At 31.3% G+C, this 21867-nt stretch overlaps 1 protein-coding gene and 2 long non-coding RNA genes across 3 annotated transcripts; 1 reads left to right on the top strand and 2 right to left on the bottom strand.

Annotated features, from left to right (window-relative positions):
- Positions 1–11027: 11027 nt before the first annotated feature.
- On the bottom strand, positions 11028–13588 carry LOC149988339 (uncharacterized). Its single transcript, XR_016504685.1, has 2 exons — positions 12051–13588; positions 11028–11542 (listed from the first exon to the last, which is right to left on the bottom strand). It is a non-coding gene; the product is annotated as an uncharacterized LOC149988339 (long non-coding RNA).
- Positions 13589–15392: 1804 nt separating this feature from the next.
- LOC149988338 (uncharacterized) lies at positions 15393–16553 on the top strand. Its single transcript, XR_016504899.1, has 2 exons — positions 15393–15611; positions 16056–16553. It is a non-coding gene; the product is annotated as an uncharacterized LOC149988338 (long non-coding RNA).
- Positions 16554–17868: 1315 nt separating this feature from the next.
- Positions 17869–21631, bottom strand: LOC112287082 (protein NDL2). The gene is made up of 8 exons (XM_024529725.3): positions 20557–21631; positions 19990–20089; positions 19739–19836; positions 19423–19572; positions 19206–19292; positions 18922–19059; positions 18576–18767; positions 17869–18463 (listed from the first exon to the last, which is right to left on the bottom strand). Exons 1-8 carry the CDS (start codon positions 20614–20616, stop codon positions 18233–18235), a joined length of 1056 nt encoding a protein of 351 aa, XP_024385493.1. The 5' UTR covers positions 20617–21631; the 3' UTR covers positions 17869–18232.
- Positions 21632–21867: the final 236 nt, after the last annotated feature.

The raw sequence follows: 21867 nt of genomic DNA, 5'->3' as shown, positions 1-21867 counted from the left end.
CGAGATCAATTATGAGATCCACGATAAAGAACTTCTTGCGATCGTGGATTCCTTTCAAGAATGGCGTCATTATCTAGAAGGCGCTTCTAGTCTAGTCACTGTATATACAGATCACAAGAACCTTGAGTATTTCATGTCAGCACGCGTATTGAATCGTGGTCAAGCTCGTTAGAGTATGTCTTTGTCAAGATTCGAGTTCATTATCACTTATCGGCTAGGAAAATAATAAGGTTTGTCTAATGCCCTATTTAGACGTTCTTATTTTGTACCAAAAGAAGGAGATGCAACTTTTGAGCAACAAAGAACGGTCCTCTTGAAACCAGAGCAATTTCATCTCCGAGCAATGAAATCAACATTGATTGTTGATTCAACTTTTCTCAAGCAAATCCAGTCCAGTATGTCCTCAGACCCTCTTCTTCATGATATCGAGAATAATTCTTCAAAGTCTCATGTTCCTTCTAAGTTCGAGTTCAAGAATAATCTATTATATTTTGAAGGATGCCTATGTGTTCCAGAAGGAGAAGCACGTTTACGTGTTCTTCAAGCACGTCATGACTTTCCAGCAGCATGGCACTTTGGATATAATAAGACTTTAGAACTCATATCAAGAGATTTTTGGTGGCCACAAATGTGGAAGTCAGTCAAAGACTTTGTACAATCATGTGATATTTGTTCAAGATCAAAAATTCCTGGTCATCGACCTTACGGACTTCTTCAGCCATTACCTATACCAGAACAACCATGGTCTTCTGTTTCTATGGATTTCATCACAGATCTTCCAAGCTCAAGATCTTATGATTCTATATTTGTGATAGTAGATCGTTTCACCAAGATGGCATATTTTGTGCCATGTACAAAATCTATCACAGGTGAAGAAACAGCTAAGCTTTTCATTGATAATATCTATCGCTATCATGGATTACCTAAAGATATCATATCAGATAGGGGAACTCAATTTGTGTCAAGATTTTGGAGGACCCTTTTCAAGATTTTAAAAGTGGACATAAAGCTATCTTCGGCTTTCCATCCTCAAACTGATGGACAAACAGAGCGCGTAAACCAAGTCTTGGAGCAATATTTAAGGTGTACTTACAACTACCAACAAGATGATTGGACAACCTTTTTGCCATTGGCAGAGTTTGCTTATAATAATACGGTACATTCTTCCACGCAACAAACACCTTTCTTTGCCAATTATGGCTATCATCCACGACTTGGTACTTTTGATTTTTCAAAAGATGATAATCCTGCACCAGAAGATATGGCAAATCGGTTGTCAGAGTTACATACAATAATGAAGACGCAATTGAAGGAAGCTCAAGAACGACAAAAGATAAACGCAGATCTATATCGTAAGGAGCAACCACAACTCAACGTGGATGATAAGGTATGGCTACTTCGTCGCAATATCAAGACTACTCGACCTTGTGACAAGTTGGACTATCGTAGGCTTGGCCCCTTTTCTGTTTCTGAATAGATCAACCCAGTTGCATATCGGTTACATCTACCAGAGTCAATGAAGATCCATCATGTATTCCACGTGTCTCTTCTTGAACCATATAAGACAGTGGATATACAAGGAAGAAGACAAATGCCACCGCCTCCTATAGAAGTAGATAATAATGAAGAATTTGAGGTGGAAGAGATATTAGACTCAAGGCGGCGCCGAAATAAGCTGGAATATCTTGTTCATTGGCGCGGATATAATATTAGTGAACGCACATGGGAGCCATCCACGAATCTAGTAAATGCATCAGCTAAAGTCAAAGTTTTTCATCAACGACATCCATCAAAACCAAGATGAAAATCTCTCTTATGAAAGAGACAAGATTGAGGCAAGATAACATTCAATTTCCTATCCTTGTTTGTAACTTCTTTGCATTTGTGATGCTAATTAGATGGAGAGCCAACAACCAGCGGATTCAACTCAAGAACCTTCGTTTGCTGACCTGTCGGACGAGACATTACGATTGTCACAACCTTCAAGACGACGCAATCGAGATGAAGATCTTCAAGAACGACATGTTCTTCCTCGAATAGATGGTGAGATACAACGCGTTTGGTATCACGATTTGGGAAGGGACTCCCGATGTTTGGTGATTTTGCTAGAGGTAGGAACAACTCCTGATGGTGTTCCAAATATTCTATTCGAAGGAAGTTACGAAGGCCTCAACAATGATCAAATAACTAGGTGGTCTTCCCGCCCTGGTATGGGACACTACCGATGGTTGAGAGGCCCTATCAATCATCTTCGAAGAGAACAGAGATCAGAGTATGTGGCGAATACAATTCGTCGCATCATAGATTTCCTCAACATATGATGACCGCTCCTCGTGGAACTCGTCTCTAGAAGGGGGGGTAATGTCACGGCCATAATCATGTAAGCTAATAATTACATATAGAAATAGGTAGAAGTAAGTAAAAGTAGATAAAAGTAAGCTAATTCTATAATATTTAATATAGAAGCTTCCTAGAAACTTCCTAGACGTTGCTTTGACTTCATAGGTGTCTTCAATTGACTTTTTGGATTAGAAACGTGGTCAACAAGTTGGTCATGTGCCACACATGTTGTTAGCTTGAAGATCAAGCTAACTATATGGCCCACACGTAGAAAAACTTGCCTTGTAAGTCAAGGCATGTGTCCTACAAAGTCAACACATATTAGAGGTCCTATAGAACGTCGCCACGTAGCCCCTAGTTAGATAGTATATATAGAGACAAGAGTGAAGGCTTCTTCACTCTTGTCAACTCCTTTCTTGCTTCTAGTCCAGGTTCAAGAGTCTTTAGTTTCTTGTCTTGTCGCAATAGCCATTCCAATTTCCTTTTAATATACCTACTTGTTTATATTTTGACTTATTATATCGAGATAGCCTTTTTGTGTATATTTTCCCTCATCGAGTCTTTGTCCTTGACAATTGCATATATTGACCACTTCTTTTATAAGTTGGCCACATGTTCCACATGTTGGTACTTAAGCTACAAGTTGGTCATATGTCATACATGTCGAAAACTTGTATTGCAAATTAAATATATATTTTTTTTAAGTTAGATATAGATTGGATGATCTATAGAATATCAACGCATATCTTTTAAATTAGATAGTTTAGCTAAAAATAAGATTAAGGCCTTCCTCATTCTTGTCAACTCTTTTCTTGACTTTGACAATAGCCATTATAGTTTCTTCTTGAATATACATACTTACTAATTAACTTTTTGTCACTTCTCTTTGATATATTTTTCTTTTATTTATATACTTTCTTTGAGTTCTTTTTCTTGATAGATTGATAAGAATATACTTATAAAATCAAGGATTTGTCTTTTTTTAATTAAAAATAAATTATCGATTTATCTTTATAAGACATAAACATATTACAAGTTATAGATTATCCACTTCTAAATTGATATTATTCTCACAATTGTTTTTGTTCTCGAGTCCTTTCTTCAACTTGTTGCAAGTGATATTAGATTTTTTTTTCTTTTGTATTATTATAGCAAAGCTTATTAAAATGAAAGATATAATAGCTTAAATATAAGAACAAGTGAAGGAATTAACACTTCTAATGCATCAACTTAATTCACCACCACAAGAAATAACAAGATTGATTGAAAGTGAAGATATAGAGATAATTAGAGTTACTTCAATATCTACACCAAATTATAATATATTTCAAGCATCAGAGAACTAAGGCTTGGCTTACTTGAGAAGTTTGATAGTACAAGATTAAAGTTTCAAAGATTTATCAATAAAGTAAAATTGGTAATTAAATTTTAATCTCAAAATTATTAAACTCTATCATTATAAATTAGGTTTTTTAAAGTATTGCTTTTAGATTTAGCTCTATTATAATTTTCATCTTTTTTAAATAATATGATTTAATGTTGGATGATATAGAGGTTTTTTTGGAAAAAACTTAATCCATATATAGAAAATATTATACAATATGTATTGTAACCAATAAAATTTGTATTTTGTGTCAAGGTAATTATTTAGTATCATTACATGTTTTAAAATTTTAATAAATTATATCTAATATCAAATAGGATAATGTTATATCCATTTGCCAATTTTTTTATGAATTATAGTATGAGATAAAGAAATTGATGTTGAACTTACATGAATTCCAAACTTTGAATCTAATAATTTATTTTGTTGTAAAATGTGACAATTAATTTTTTAAATTTTAACATAAAAATCATATGAACATACTTTAATATTTTTATAATCCAATAGCAACACCAACATCATCTCAATGCATGTATTTAGAAGTATAAGACATATAAATTAATGTGGATGTTTCAAACATCTCATTTAGCAAAAATATTTGATATTTTGAAGAGTAATTATATTTATATTGTAAAGATCCTAAGCACGTTACTTAGAATTTTCTAAAGAAGTGATATAGCTACAAAATAAGAAGCATAGATATTAAAAAAAGATAATATATTAGAATTTTTTTAAAATATAAAAAATAAAAAATAAAATCTATTTATAATAAAATTTAGTAATAATTAATATTATTAACTTTCTATATACTCCAATAGTTTTAGATTTATTTTGGCTAAAAAAATATAATCCTTGAATAGTTTGGATTACTTATAATCTTAATTTTTTCCATAATATAACCAATAGTTTTGTCAATCTTATTGAAAGTTATAAGTCTAATATTAAAAAATCCATATTTATAGGTATATGAATTTTTATGTATGATATAAAAAAATAATCATCTTTTATTATTAATGCCACATATGTTTTTAATAGTGAAAAAACTTAAAGAGACATTCTAAGCTTGTATAGAATCATGTAGATGTATTTAAAAAGTAAAATATAGATATTCTTCAAAAACAAATTACAATTGCTCAATTAATCTTCAAGAAGAAGCTCAACTATTATCTGAGCTAATCTATATCTTATCAAAAAATAAATTGGCTTTATTTTAAAAGTATTTTGGTTAGAAATTGGCAAAAAATTATATACAATGCCATAAAAGTTGTGTATTTGGTAAGTACAGATTATCTTATTATAGTAGTTGCTAATGTCTTTAAGAATCTATTCCAATCTATTATCAACTTTATATACTACTTCCTTCTCATATAGATTGATCTCATTAACTTTGATGTCATGTAGTTTATTTTTTCTTCATCTTCTACCTATAAAAAATTTCATGTGTAATTATATCCTTAGCTACTATTTAAAAATATAATATCATAGTTAATAGAAATTTCTAAAAATAATATCTTTTATTTTCTTCAACCCAATCTCACTTCCTTAACACTACTTTCAATTCCCTCTTACATCTATTGCCATATTTTTTAACTCGTGAATGCTATGAACTTGAAATACTGAAAAAATATTAATAACAAAATTAAAAATTTAACTTCATAATCTTGTTTCTATATCTCTAATCTTTAGTGAAAAAAAATCCTTCAAAGTTATTATTCCAAATATTTAAGTTTCTTGGATCTTTTTTATTTTAACACTCTTTAGCTCTTTTTTTTGGTTAGCTCTTTAATTGAAATCACTACACATAAGTAGTTTACCTTGTCTTCAAAAAAACTTCAATAGATCTTTTTAAGAAACAAATCCAATCAAATAATATAACTCAAGGACTAAGATGTAAATTTTTTATATATAATTTCATAATAGAAGATTTAATTACTATTTTTAGTATATTTTCTTATTCCTCTTAGTAACCTCAACACCTTCAAACCTCTTAAATATTTGAAAATATGTAGAAGACATCTTGTAATACTTAATTCAATACTAATACAAATTGTCTCAACTCCAAATTCCAAGCTTTTGTAACCATTGTCAGGTACAAGAGTCATCTAATGAAAAGCCACTATAAATTTAGATACCATTAAAAAAACCCACAAAATTATTTCAATGTGATGCTACTATAGTTCAATGGTTGATCCACACTTGGTTAAATAAAGACTCATCTTTGCTTGTTATAATAACAAGCCTCCATCTTTATTCTTCTACTGACCAACTAAATCCTAATCTAAGTCTTATCTTAATCCAATTAACTAAGTTCTTCCAACCACAAATCTAATAATTATTTGAATCAGTTCTTAACCAATAATAATAATTATATAAACATCATATTAATATCAATCCAACTAAAACTTCAACTCATAGTAAATACATATAATTACCTAAGTTTTGACCATTAAATGGTCTATACCAAGATAACTTTATTTTAAAATTTCTAGTAATATTTCCTATATTATTTGTATATATATATATATATATATATATATATATATATATCACTTTAGATGTGTTTGGATTATCAAAGACTCAATAAGATTACTATTAGAAATAATTATCTTTTGTTTTTTATATCAACACTTTTTGATAAATTAAATAAAATAAAGAGTAATAAAAAAAATTATATCTATAAAGAGTGTAAAACTTGGTATGCATTAAAGAAAGAGATGAATAGAAGATTGAATTTTTGATTAGATATGGTCATGTTTTTTGGACTTATAAATATGTAAATTACTTTTTAATATTTAATAAATAATATTTTTTTGAGAATTTTAGATGATTTTGTTGTCAATTATTTAGACATCATTTTAATATACTCTAAGAACAAAAAAGAGCATGAACTTTAAATTTATTTTATATTACTAAAATTTAGAGATGCAACTTTATATGTCAAAATAGAAAAGCACATATTTCATACAATCCAAGTTAATTACTTAAGATATATCATTTTGAAAATTGACATATTTCCTTGTAAAATTGCTTAAGATATACCTTTTTTTCCAATAGTTTAGATAAATCATAAGATCTAAAAAAATAACTTTTTTAATTATATATTTATTTTAAAAATATTACTATTATCTAAAAGATATTTTTAATCTATTTATTATTTTTATAAATTATAAAAATCTTAAGTATTTTATATTAATATGTATTTTGAATTGTTGCTAAGTTAGTAAATATGTCCTTATAAAGATTTGTATTTAATATCACTTATCAACACATAAAAAAACAAATTTTATTAGATGTCTTTTTTAAATATTTTTATCTTATATAAAAAGAATGATATATAACTTTCGATTAACAACAAATAATTATTTTGAAGCTAGATTTTTTTTTCTTTGAGCAATAAAATTAAGATTGATTATTGATTCAATATTTTTTAATTAAATTCAATAAAGCATATCTTTAAATCCTCTTATGCATGATATCAAGAATAGTTCTTCTAAATCTTATGATATGTTTAAGTTTGAATTTAAAAATATATATTTTTTAAATTTTAATAAATATTTATATATTATAAAAGACAAAACATAATTATGAATTCTTTGTGCTTAGCATAATTATCTAATTACATGATATTTTGGATATAAGAAGATCTTAGAGTTAATTTCAAGAAATTTTTAGTGGCTTTAAATGTAGAAGGTACTTAAAGAATTTATACAATCAAGTGATATTTTCTTAGGATATATTTTTTTATTTTATCAACAACCTTATAAACATCTTCAATCATTATTTATATCAAAATCTATAACAAAGAGCTTCTTGCAATTATAGATTCATTTCAAGAATGACACCATTATTTTGAAAGCAATTCTAATCCAATGATTGTTTATATAAATTACAAGAAATTTTAGTATTTTATATTAGCATGAATTTTAAATTGTTATTAAAGCCATTGCAGCATGTTTTTATCAAGATTTATATTCAATGTTACTTATTGGCTAAAAAAATAATAAGTTTTATCAGATGCTCTTTCTAGACGTTTTTATTTTTACCAAAAGAAGAATATGCATCTTTTGATCAATAACAAATAATTTTTTTGAATTCAAAGCAATGTTGTCTTCAATATTTGACTATTAATTTAATATTTTTTATTATGTTCAATTAAATACATCCTTAAATCCTTATATGCATAATATTAAGAATGATTCTTTTAATTCTAATGATACTTTTAAATTTCAATTTGAAGTTAAACTCTCCATTTTAAGAAACAATTATATATTTTAAAAGATAAAACTTGATTATATGTTCTTTAAGCTTGTTATAATTTTCTAGTTGTAAGTCATTTTAGATATAATAAGACCTTAGAATTAATTTCAAAAGTTTTTAGTGGCTTCAAATGTAGAAGACATTGAAAAATATTGTACAATCTTGTAATATTTTTTCAAGATTAAAAATTTCTTATCATTGATCTTGTCAACTTTTCCAACCAAAACAGACATGGTCATATGTTTCTATGGATTTTAATATAGATCTTTTGATTTAAAGATCTTATCATCTTATATTTTTTATTGTAGATTATTTTACTATGACAACTCATTTTGTACAATATAAAAAAACTATGACAAGCAAAGATACAATTAGATTTATTTTTGATAATAGTTATTATTGTAGATTTTTAAGAAATATTATATAACATTAATGGATTTAATTTGTATCTAGGTTTTAGATGATTCTTTCTAAGATATTGAAAATATACATAAAATTATCTTTAATATTCTATTTTTAAATTGATAAAAAAATTAAACAAATAAACCAAGTATTGGAGTAGTATTTAAGATGTGCTATTAATTATTATTAATATGATTGAAGAATTCTTTTGCCATTGGTAGAATTTGCTATACTAGCTATAGTTATTATCTAAATTTTAATAATTTGGAAATTTTTTATAGGAATTACATAAAAAAATTAAGGTACAAATAAGAAAAGCTTAAAAATAATTAAATATAAATATAAATATCAATTATAAAAAATAATATTAATTCAAAATTAATAATGATATATAATTACTTTATTGTAATATTAAGACTACTAGTCTTTGTAATAAGTTGGATTGCTATAGACTTGACATTTTTTTTATTTATAAAAAAAAAATTAAATTACATATTGAATACACATACTAAAGTCTATAAAAATCTATATTGTATTCTATCTAAGTTTTCTCGAGCCATATAAGATAATGGATATATTGAGAAGAAAATATATACTATCTCTTCCAATAGAAGTGGACAACAATTAAGAAGTTGAGGTAGAAGAGATCTTAGATTCAAAATTAGATGGAAATAGGTTAAAATATCTTATATAATATTATAAATATGATATTAGTGAAAGTACATGGGATTCATTCAAAAATGTAAAAGAGATATTTATTCTTTTTTATTAATATCATCTATCAAAACTAAAATAAAGAATAAAATAATTCTTTTCTTTAAAACAAAGCAAGTTTAATAAAGAATGCATTCTATTTTTTTTATCTTTATCCATAGTTTTTTTTTAAAAATTGTAGTGATAAAAAAACAAAGAATCAATAATCAGTAGTTTCAACTCAAAAATTATTATTTGTTAAGTTATTAAATTTGCAATTAAGATTGTTACATTATTTAAGACAACATAATAGAAATAAAGATCCTTAAGAACAACATCTTTCTTCTTAAATAGATGGTAAAAAATAATACATTTGATATCATAATTTTAAAAGAGACTTTTGATGTTTAATAATATTATTGGAGGTAGAAACTATTCTTTACGATATTTCAAATGTTATATTTGAAAAAAGTTATGAAGGCCTCAACAATGATCAAATAACATTGTGGTCTTTCTTCCCTAATAGGAGACATTATTGATGGTTGAGAGGAACTATCAACTACTTTCAAAGAAAAAAAAGATCAAAATATATAATAAATATAATTTTTTGTATTTTAGACTTTGTCAACATGTAATTATTTTTACTTGTAGAATTTATTTTTAAAAGAGAAGTAATATTATAGAAATACATATTAATACTATTATTTACTGAGATAAAAAGAATTATAGAAATAATTTGAAGTAAGCAAATTTGATAATATCTTATAGTTTAACTTTTTAGAAGCTTCATAGAGCTAATTTGACTTTCCAAGTATTTGTAGGTGATTCATGAGTTAAAAACTTGGCCAATAAGTTGGCCATGTGTTACTTGTTTTACAACTTAGTCACATGTCATACATTGTAGCATTTGTGGTATAAGGTGGCCATATGGCACACATGTTGGAAACTTGCTTTGCAAGTTAGACATGTATTTTGTAAGTTGGACACATATTTGATGATTTATAGAACATTGACATATAGTTCCTCAGTTAGACAATATATGTAGAGACAAAAGTAATGTCTTTATTATTCTTATCAACTACTTTCTTGCTTCTAATCTAGTTTCCATAGTTTGTAGTTTTTTTTTTTATCTTTGGTAATAGCCATTCTAGTTTTTTCTTGAATATATATATGTGTGTGTGTGTATATTTCTTTTATATCAAATTTTTTGATACAAATCTCATATATTGAATTATATTCTTTTACTTTATGTCCTTATATATATCTTAATATTTTAATTAATAATCTATAAATAAAATATTTTTGCAGATTAATCTCTATTTTCTAGAATTAGTAGATTTTTATGAATTAATCTCTATAATTTAAATTTTTTGTAAAAATAGTGAATATTTTTTAAATAAATTTTAAAAGTAGAAGAATCTAATATCAAGGATGTAAATCTAGAGAAAATCTTGAATGAATAATATAATATTATTCTACCAAAAAATAAACCAGCAAGAATAATAATTGTAAAAATAAAAATAGATATAAATAAATATAAGAAATTGAAGTATTTTAGATTAACAGAAGAATATAAAAAAAGCCTTCACAATATTAATGATGGCCTTGGTCTTATTTCAATATATATTAGCTACTATGAAGGCTATGCAATTTTTTTTTAATAATTGCAAGACTTATGTTTTAACTTTCTAAGTTGTAGATTGCTTTTAGTTGGTTTCTTTAAAGTACAAATCTTCTAGAAGAAGTTTTAATAACCACATGATATTTCTAGAAATTTTTATTGTTCTTATCTATGTGTAAAGAAACTCTTTAATATCTTTTGGAAAAAATAATATCTACTAACATATTTTCACCTACTTCTAATTATTTCTAGTTATATGTTTTCACTTCTATCTAAAGTGGTGTAAGCATTCATCACAATGCATATGTTGATCAAATATGTCAAAATATGTATTATTATACAACATTTTAAAAAATATTAAAACTATTTAACAAATTATGGCCTTGTAATGATACTACACATTTATTAAATTCTACTCTCTTATTGGAGTTTATTAAAAGACCATGAAACAATTCGATATCATAAGAGCAACATATCTGATTGAGACAAATGTTGCTTTAAATTCCTATATTTTCTACATTGGTCTTCTACAGTCTTCATGTTGTCTTTGTAAATGGATGCTAGCCTAACCAACGATATGAGTGTATGATTGCTAGATCTGTGGATCTGTAGATCAATGAGGTGGAGTTGTGTTATATGAAATGATGTTCCAGAGAAGGTAAAATTAGCAAGTCTTCACGCAGAAATTCAACCATATCAACAAAAATTTGAAATACTTCAGTGAAATTGGGAAGTTAACAATTCATGAAGAGAGGCTCATCAAGTTTTATGTGCACTATGGTTATGAGAGTGTAGTTGGTGGCCTCCAGTTGACGTCCTTGAAATTGTTCATTCTTGACTATTACCTGCCATTGCAATATTTACACCAGCATAATCCATTAACTGTAACTCTGATTAGCTTTTCAAACATCAGTCAGATCGTCAAGATTTGATGCTGAACTACAATGTTGCAACTCTTTCCTTCATCACTAGTCTGCAGGTTTTAAATGATTTATTTCTGTTACAATCTGACAGTTCCAAGGTAATTGGCACTGCATAAATCCACACAATGAATTACTGATCTAGGAGATCATCTAATCCTCTCACTGGCATGGATCTTCCACAACTATTACACCCCAACTTAAAATCATAATCAGATTGCATGCAAATATTCTCTCCATTCTATAGGAATATCACCTCTTCGGTGGAACTTGCTGGTCAAAGCTATTGCATAAACCAATTAATGGCATCGTTATAAACTTGCAACGATTGTCATTTTATGCAACAACAGCTTCAGAATTAAACAGCAGTAAAGATGAAAGAATAATTCAAAACAATCAAGGAGGATTGTTGAACCTAATCTTGCAGACGCACCTTCGTACCTTCAAACATTCTAAAGCAACGTATTGAGAAAGTTGTGGGTGGGCCCTGTCAGGTGCAAAATCTCGACTAAGCCATGGGCGTCCAAAGTCTTAAATTCGTGTTCTTGTGAGAGAAAACAATGATGCAGTCTTTTATGACATAGTACGTGTTGTGAAGCTAGAAAGAAAATCGCCTTTATAGATCTAATCCGCAACACATCACATGGATAATTAGGAACTCTAAATGGACATATCTCAAAGTCTTACAACCCTAAACCTCTGCAGTTCTCTCATGATCTGTTGAGGTTCATGCTAGATGTTGCTTCCCATCGTAAGTACTGTAATTGTTTCCAAATGCAATATACTCGGCACAGAACCTATCTGATGAAACTACTGAACCTAAATATAGACAAGAAACAAGAACGATAATAGAGAAAAGGTTTCTAAATGGAGACAGAAATTTACGAACTCAGGTTCTCTATACAATGAACATACACACCCTTGACCCGTGTCTCTAGCAGTGTTGCCGTGAATTTGCTACTCACAAACGTCACATCTGCTTTGTAAGGATGAAACCATCTCAACACTAGCGCAATCTCAGCAGTAATTCTCCATTCTCTGAGAAGAGCAGGGATTCATGCATGAGTTTGCGCAGCAACCTTACCTCCCATGAACATTAATCTGCTTCAAAAGTCACCCTAAGAAACCACTTTGTTCTTATGAATGAAATGTCCAAGCACGACTATCAGCTCACCGTCATGCAAGTGATCTTTTCCTACTGCAAAAGCGCTGTCAACATGCTGTTCTCATGATCCACCATCTAAATGACCCCAAAAGCCAAAGATTCCAACAATCAAAACAACACAAAAGGAAATGAGCAAAGGTTTGGGAGGTGCAGGTATGAAGAGAATTCATGGGGTACACGATTCTGGAAGTCTTCTGCAGAACACGGCGTCTGCAAGATTGTGGTGGCCCATGTGGGACTATCGATGAAGGTGGCCAGGAAAAACAGCTCACCATAATGCGTCGTCATGGTCTTGGTGCTGTTCACCATCTCGTTTCGAATCTGTTCACCTCCGCCACACTACACCACACCCCTCCGTTCACTTCTTCTTCATCTTCTGCTTCTTCTTCACAACCTCCGACAACACTTCTTCATCTTCTTCTTCTTCTTCTTCTTCTGTACAATCTGCTTTAACACTTCATCTTCCTCTGTTTCTTCTTCTTTACAACCTCCAACAACTCTTCTTCTTCTTCTTCTTCTTGAGATGGCAAGTTGTGGTCTAGGAAGGAGCTTGTCCACAATGCATTGAGCTTCTGTGTGGAATCAAAGCTTCAGAGATGAGGAACCAACACTGGATTCCAATGTTTTTATACATTTTAAACACTAAATATATATGAAGAAAGAATTTCTTTGGAAAGGAAGGTTGGATGTCATGGAGACACGGACAGTGCACAAAAAACATGGATATTCATTTTGTTCATTTTTGTTCATGGGAGATGCCTCTTCATCAAGGGAGTAAGAACTGAAATTCTAATTATGAAGCGAAAGATTAAGTGGAGTTCATGTCAACTGATTTTGGAGAGAAAGTTTGCAAATTGGTGTATTTTTGACAGAGCAAAATCAATGGCAGTTGCTTTTCAATATGATTTATTTATTGCAAAATGAATAATGAAATTCAAATAATTTGATATTTTGTTTTGAATCACATTAAAAGATGTTTGACTTAAACCATAAATATGTGTGAATGTATGAATATATTCATACATAGAGTATTATAATAAAAAATAAAAAATAAAAATCCAAAGTGTTTGGCAAAAATGGAAATACGTCTTCTTTTGTGAAACTTATTACAATTTATCTTTTATGGAATTTATTTGACAAATTTTGAATGAATTAAAACATGAATCTGTTATTGTATGGAAAATTGAAATTAAAATAAAAAATACAATTATTGGTTTTTTGTAATAAAACTTATTATTGATGCAAGTATTATAAGTTTGATTCTTTTTCTTTCTATTGAAAGATTTTGTATCACATAATAAAATATTTGTGTGTGTCTGTGAATATATATATAATTATACGTCTTTGCTAATAAGAAGTATGATAAGAATTAACATATTTTCAAAGATTATATCTTAGAATAAAATGACTTCAATTTACTACCTATTCACATTACTATTTTTTTAACACCAATATGTTGGAATGCCATCACTATATGTTACTTACATGAAGAATAGATTAATGGTTGATTGAGTCTTATAAAATTATTTTTAAACGGCCAAAATTCAACATTTTGTATATTATTAAAACATATTTTAATATGTGATATACATTTCCTTTAGAAAACAAGTTGTACTTAATTTACAATTCAAATTAAATAACTTCTAACTCTTTATACATAATAATTAATACTTTTTAATAATAAGGAAGTTAAAAAAAACTTATCATGTAAGAGATTTTTATTTAAAACCTATGTAATGTATTAGCTTAAGTTGAATTGAAATTATAAATATATTTAAAGAGCACTATAATTATTTTAAATATTACATAAAATATAAAAAAATATTTCTTATAATATAAAATTTAAATATAAAAACACTATTCAAATAAACATGTTGTTATTTATGATAATATGTGTAATTATTTTTGAGTGTAACAGTAAATAAATATATATATTAAACGTTTTTTTATTATATATTAGTTGCATAGTTATTTTTGGTTTTATTTATTTTTTAATATATTTTTATATTATTTCATTTATTTTGTTTCATTATAATTTTTATAATTTTTTAATATTTTAAATAAAGATTGATTACTTTCAATGTTCTCTTAGAATTTTTAGTTTAGCTTATTTAATATGAAAGTTAATTGAAATATTATAGATATTGTTTTAATGTTATTGAGATTGAATACACAAAAATTTGAAGTATAATCAATTTCTTTTAATTTTCGTTTTATGATTGAATATATATATATATATATATATATATATATATATATATATAATTTGTTGTAGTTTTTCTAACATATATTCTTCAAAAAAAATAAAAATAAAAAAACCAAACAAAACAAAATAAAACCATTTGAATTTTGGATTTATTATATAACTGTAGTTTTAGTCATTTTGAATATTACATTTAATCCCCTTTTCTTTTAATAATTTTTTGACCTAATAAGAATAAATGCGATTGAGAATTTTTTTTATATTTTAACAAGCCGTTTTTATCTAATTCTTAAATGATATTTGAATATTAAAGTCTCAAACTTCTCAAGAGGTTGTTTATTGATGTGAAATTTATAATTATTTTATTTTCTATTTTAATTAAAATAATTTAATATATCATACTAAAATATCATAGAACAGATTGAGGTACTAAACTTGAAATTTTGTGCATTCATCAGACTAATATGAAAGCATACAAAATAAAGTATAGTACATAATTATTTTTGAAAAAGAGGATAAAAGTTGTAAAAGAATATTATTTGAGTATTAGAGAGTGAAGATTCATTCTTAGGATAACTTATGCTTATGATTTCATATAGAATCTATAATGATTCTAAAAAATCAAGGTTTGCAATGCTCATTATGATACTTATCTTAATTTTTTTAAAATAAAATAAGTAGATAAGGGTTTTCAATAAAAGAAAGTATAATCTATAGAAGCCATATTTATTAATAAATATATATAACCATACCTTTAAATATAAGAGAACATAAATAAAAAAAATTATAGAGGATCAAATTTAATAATAATATAATATATTTTATTTAATAATTTGATTATTTTGTAAGTATTATATATATATAATTGTGATAAGTTAATTTTATTTTATATAGTTTACATAAAAAAATTCACATCATTTTTAAGTTTTGTAAATTGATTCTATTGTTGTTATAATTCTTATTCTTATTACTTTTATTTATAAATTGTGTCAAATTTTATTATATAATATCTGTCATTATTTTACATTTCCTTGTTTAACATTTTTTTAGAGCCACTTTATGCTTTGCAGACAAGATAAAAGGCATCGTTTTTTAAATGTTTTGATTACTTGAAATTGAGAAGGCTTGTAGAGTTGGCTTTATACTTAGAAAAATAAGTCCAAAAGTCTTCAAAAGAAATATTGAGGTGGAATGCGATTTTTCTCCTACTTTGCATGAATAAGATTGTTCTTTATAATTTTTTGTTGGACCCATCCCAAAGAAGTGTTTTTTAGAAATAAATAAAAAAGGCCATGTAAAAAAAATGCTTTAAATATTATCAAAAAATAATAATTTTAATTCTTCTTCTAATTGTTTGAATCAAGTTATAGATTGACATATTTAGACTTCCTAATACAAGAATGATTTTTTTCATTTCATGGTCTTTTCTCACTTTATGCCATGTCCAAAGGCTAAGGCTTCCAAAAACAAAAATAAAATAAAAATAAAAAATAAAATCTTCACTAAGATGACCTTAATAAGACTCTTCAACCATGACTTTTCAAAGTTGGCTTCTATGTATAAAGTGCCTATTGGTATGTATTTTTGCCTTCCAAACATTAGTATTTTTTTATACTGAGTAATTTATATATGAAAATACATAAATATTCACAATATTTCTCAATAAAATGTACCAGAATATATCTATTGTAAGGAATTATACTATATTCATATTTTCTAATGTTTTGATGTGTTAAGTATAAATTTTATATCGTTATATTTTCAATATATATATATATATATATATTTGCAGAAGAAGAAAAAATAAATAAAACTATTACAAATATAATGAATACTTTTGTCAAATCCATCCATCATCGAAATGGATGTAAACGAGATGAATGAATAAAGAGAAATTTCATTCATCTACGATAAGGGTGATGGCAAAAAGGGTGTGGTGCCGGAGCAGTGGAAGTGATGGACCCGGAGTGGAGGAAGAGTGGGAGTGGGAGTGGAGCTGGAGCATCACAAAAGCAGACATAAATACATTCAAAGTAAATGAAGAAAGGAACGACATCACAAACAGACAGCACAGACATACAGACAGACACAAATCGATACAATACAAACTGAGACTGACTGATCGCGGGGAATGGATGGAGTGCTGCTGTTGTTGTTGCTGTTGCTGAGGTGGGTGTTGCCGCGACGAGTTCTCCCTCTATCAAGGCTCCACTTTTTGCTGCCGTGTGAGATTCTGCGCCGTTGTGAAGCTTCGTGGCTGAGAGAGTCGGGGTCTTTATTATGGCAATTCCTGCAAGGGGAGCACTCATCCTAGCTGGCGCTCCCTCAAAGTACAAGCAACAAATGCGCAATCCACACTGCGTCGTGAGCTGTGCCAAATTGCATTATTGAGGGCCCAGGGGATCTCATCATGGAAGGCCGATCCCCACGCTGGGTTTGAGGTGCAAAATTCCCCACCTTGTGACTCTTTGTTTGCATGGTGACTTCATTACCACCCACATAGTGCTTTTTCGTGTTAATCACAAGAGTAATTCACTGTGTGAGCGCCGGCGTAGGCGCGAATGTGGTGATAGTTTCCACTTCGTCTCCGTCACTAGCGCCGATTGCATTCAACCCCACAGATTTCACATCGGCAGTACGAGGCAGCTTTTCAATCATTTATTGAGTTGTCTAATTCAGAATTGCAACTGATTGGAGGTTCGTCACAGTTATCTTATTTAGATATTTGAATCAAGATACAATTCAATACTTCGATAACGCAACCAGGATACAATGTGAAGATTGGAGTGTCGGGGAGGGCAAGATAATATATATATATATATATATATATATAAAGCAGTTGATGTTTTGGGGGCACATTCGATGAGAGGGTACAGACAGAAATGTTAGTGTACAGAACTCTTTATTGAAAGAAGCTTGTTGTCACACAAATTACAACGAAAAATTGCGGTGTTCATGAGGGCAGTAAGTTTGACTGCTAGTGTACAGATTCTTTATTGAAACAACGCAGCATTGCAGTCTATTGCGGTGACATTCACCAGGAATCACGCATCATTTCTGTGTAAGAAGCATGTCATTGCTCACTGGGGGTGTAGAGTAGGGACATGCTTACCACACCTTATTGGGAGAGGGCTACACTCTTGTTGGAGTTTTAGCACAACCGGAAAGATACAATTTGATGGTACTCAAGGATTATGTACAACATCACGGTCCAACTCCTACGTATATATCAAAATGTGCAAGTTGCCTATTGCACTGGTGAAGAAACGCGGGTCTTGATGGGCTTCAGCTTCAGTCCCAGACTCTCTGGTGACAGGAGTTCAGCGGCCATGCAGAGAGGACTGAGAGGGCTTCGTGGGCTTGAAGTAAGAGACCTCAGTGGGCGTTGGTAGAAGGAATAGCCCGTGAGGAATAGCTCAATTGGCACCAGCATGGATTGTGGTCGCTCCTCCGTAACTAATGAACCGCAGCCTTCAACCTGGAAAACATACGGAAGACCATCAGAACCTATTTACAAGCAAGCCTTTCAAAAGAGTCAAAAAGTTACTTGAGATGGCAAGTGGAAGGAGAGTATTGTGCACCAATCTCACCTCAATCAACGCATTGTAACGTCTATTCATAGCGTTGCTTATGTGCAAGGCTTCATGGTAGAAAGGCGACTCCTCTCCAACTAGTATCAACGTCCGGCACCTCAGTTTTTTCAGATTCTCGGTCAAATCGTGTCTTTGATGAATTGCTTGCAGATAGCGCATAACGTTTTCACATCGCCTGTCGTCCAGGTTCTGTGGAGACAAACACGAATTCCAAGGGGTGAGGCACAATACGGAAGGATCACTAAGGAACCAACGGCTTAACATAGGCTTCAGAACTTCATGCTCAACACAAATACTTGGCCAATCAAAACGACAAAAATACAGTGAAGACAAAAATACTTACTTGACGGATAGTTTGTAGCACGTCTGTCCTTCCTGCTGCATCTGCTGCATCGCGCACTTCCAAACCAAAGTACCGTTTCATAAGGTTATCCTTGACAAAGTTGGTCATACCGCAGAAATACAGAAGATTAATCATGGCCTGCAAGAACCACACATAACACTTAAAAGACAATATCGCCAACATCACAAAGAGAATAAGTGCACATTCCATCGTCATACTACATTTGGTTTAATAAGATCCAACACAGAATGAAATTTAAGTTTGGATTGAATTTTTAGGACTACCTGATTGTGCAGCCATTCAGTCCACGAGGTAGCTTGGGCAACAGGTGACACCAAGATGAGCCCTAATGCACGGTCTGGGTACTTGCACTGCACATAAGCAAAGTCTACCGTTAATTTTCATCTAAAAGAGTAAAGGTGGCAGCGTGTCTCACATTCAAAGCGATACGAGGCACCGAATTTCAGATGGGCATACAGGAGTATTTGTTTGAGGTCATACCGCAAACAAGCTGAGGATATAAGCTCCAGCTGTGGCTCCCAAGCCGATAACTTCATCAATTCCGAAATAGTCAAGAACTTCAGCAACTTGGTAGGCTAAATCATCGACAGATAGAGAGTACTCTTCAGGAGAAATTTCAGGTGCGCCAACCTGGAAAATAACACCAACCGCAACGTTCAGTGTCTACATCGTGGGATTTGGAATAACTGCGACCAAGGAGAAGGCTAATCCTGTGAAAAGCTTGCCACCCCGGTTCACCGTCAAAAATTATGAAACGAATATGCTTCGGAAAGCGGCCTCGGTTGAAAATGAATACCTCATGGCCGGGTGGGTCGATGTGGTACACACAGAAATTGTAGAAGAGCACCGATGAAGCTTCAGGAGAAGAGAAGAGCCCCTCGAAGCAAGAAAAATCTGCACATAGACTCCGTGTCAATATTCAAGATTATAACAATGAACACGAAAACAATCCAGGAATCACCTCGAATGAATTAACACAAAAAGAGAAGCCGTTTCAGGCCATTTCGGACCGTCCCCGAATAACAAATTGGTTTGCGAAAAACTTACAATTCAGTCCCACGTCGGGGTAGGTGACAAGAGCGGGCTTCTCTTGATCTCCACACACAGTGACTGTAACGGAGCCAAATGATGTAGGCACTAAATATTCCTGCCATCAAAAAGTGCAAAGACGTTAAAGGAATACTTTAAAATTAGTAGCAGTAAGGAGGGATAATCGCACGCTTGAGAGCTGAACTATAAGAACAGTTTACTACGATGTAAGAGTCGGGAATTCACCGAGACAAATTTGAGAACAGAGCTAGAAGTGCAACACACTGGACATGGCATCCGAGAACACAGTAATCCAGACCTAAGAATTGTTGGAACAACACTGATGTCTATTTGTCGCACTGATTGTGGTAGACCCATACCAACACTCCTGATATCGCATTTCTAAACCTCTACAAGTGAAACCTGTGGACCTTACTGTTTCAAGGCTGACAAGCAAAACAAGTGTACATCCACCAGCATAACCTTAATCCGACCTGTTTCTCCCTCGTCTATGCTTTGACTCAAACTCGGCACACAGAATCTACAACCCAACTGGATGACATCATTGATTAGGAGCCTCTGTACCTGCCCGCCCCACGGCGAAATGTCCATGTTCAACGAAACGGAATCGCGTCGCAGGTCCATCACAAACTCCCAAATGTGTTCTTCCTCTCGCTTGGCCCAAAACCTTGCTTCACCTCCTTCCTTTACATCGAACACCGGCACACTAGCCCCTAATTTCGTTTTTCATTTTCATTTTTTCTTATCCTCACTCCTCCACACCCTGATCGCTTGCGGCGCTACAAACACCTGCTCAGTAAAGGGCTTGAGCAGTCCACTTAAGCTTGCGCACTCCTCCTCCTCCTCCTCGGGCGGTCACCTCACAAGCCTGGCACTCCCACTGACTGCATTCACTCCCACACGGTCGCAATGCAACTGAGCGACCCAGAGTATTGAAGGCCCCCCACAGAGACGTGGCCACTCTGTACCATGCAAACGGGGAATGTACAATTTCCTTGGAGGATGAGACTACAGCCCCTGGATACAAACAACAACGCTTAGATGGGACGACCGAAGGCAGAACTCCCGATCGATGATGGTGCAGCTGGTCCAGTCAGCAGCCTGCAAGGCGACGCATGAACTGCAACCAAGTGTCGATGTCTGCACCTTCACATGTGCAGCCAGCCACCAATTGTCGCAGACAACCCACTCTACAACCCACAACCCACACCCCCTCCCCCCCTTTACCCCTCCTCCTCCCTGGCCTGTCAGAATACCCACTCACACTGCACACACGGACCCCTCCTCTTCCACATTCACCACCACCACCACCGAGCCCCAATTCTTCTCGATCGCGCAACAACACCTTCTAGAATCCGTGTCTAAGGGTGTCAACACGATTCAGACCTCCGTAGCGCTTAACTCCAACTGCATGAAACGCTTATCAATCGATTGCAGCCACCGATAACCGAGACGACAGATTGAGTGAATGACACCGCAGTAATAGTGTGCTAGTGAGAGATCGATGATCAGGTCCCGTCACTCACTCACTCAATCACTCACTCACTAACACACACACACACAGTTCCCTGATGCAGGAAGAAGAAGAAGAAGAGGAAGAGGCGTTGTTGCAGTTGCAGTGTGTTGCAGTAAGTGTGGCAATGGGGGCAGCAAGAGCAGCGATGGAGGTCCTCCTTCAAGAGGCCATGGTCTCTGCTTGGCTAGGTGGTAGTGGGGCCCAGCCAGAATGATTGACTCCTGTCATCACCCCCTTTCCATTATGCCTCCCTCTTCTATTTTCTTCCCTCCCCATTTTTATTTTATTCTATTTTATTTGGAGCTCGTTTTCTGCTGCGTCATTGGTTTGTTTTAGATGGATCTTCTGTTGTTTTGTTA

This window comes from Physcomitrium patens, chromosome 9, assembly GCF_059467195.1.
Source record: "Physcomitrium patens ecotype Gransden chromosome 9, ASM5946719v1, whole genome shotgun sequence".
Lineage (NCBI taxonomy): Eukaryota > Viridiplantae > Streptophyta > Bryopsida > Funariales > Funariaceae > Physcomitrium > Physcomitrium patens.
This window is presented reverse-complemented; position numbering and strand designations above follow the sequence as displayed.

Coding starts and splice junctions, on each gene's coding strand:
- LOC112287082 (XM_024529725.3), bottom strand. CDS start 20,616: ATGGACCTGCGACGCGATTCCGTTTCGTTGAACATGGACATTTCGCCG. Junction 19,060..19,205: donor CTGAATGGCTGCACAATCAG/GTAGTCCTAAAA, acceptor TGGTTCTTGCAG/GCCATGATTAATCTTCTGTA. Junction 18,768..18,921: donor TGCTACAAACTATCCGTCAA/GTAAGTATTTTT, acceptor TTGTCTCCACAG/AACCTGGACGACAGGCGATG.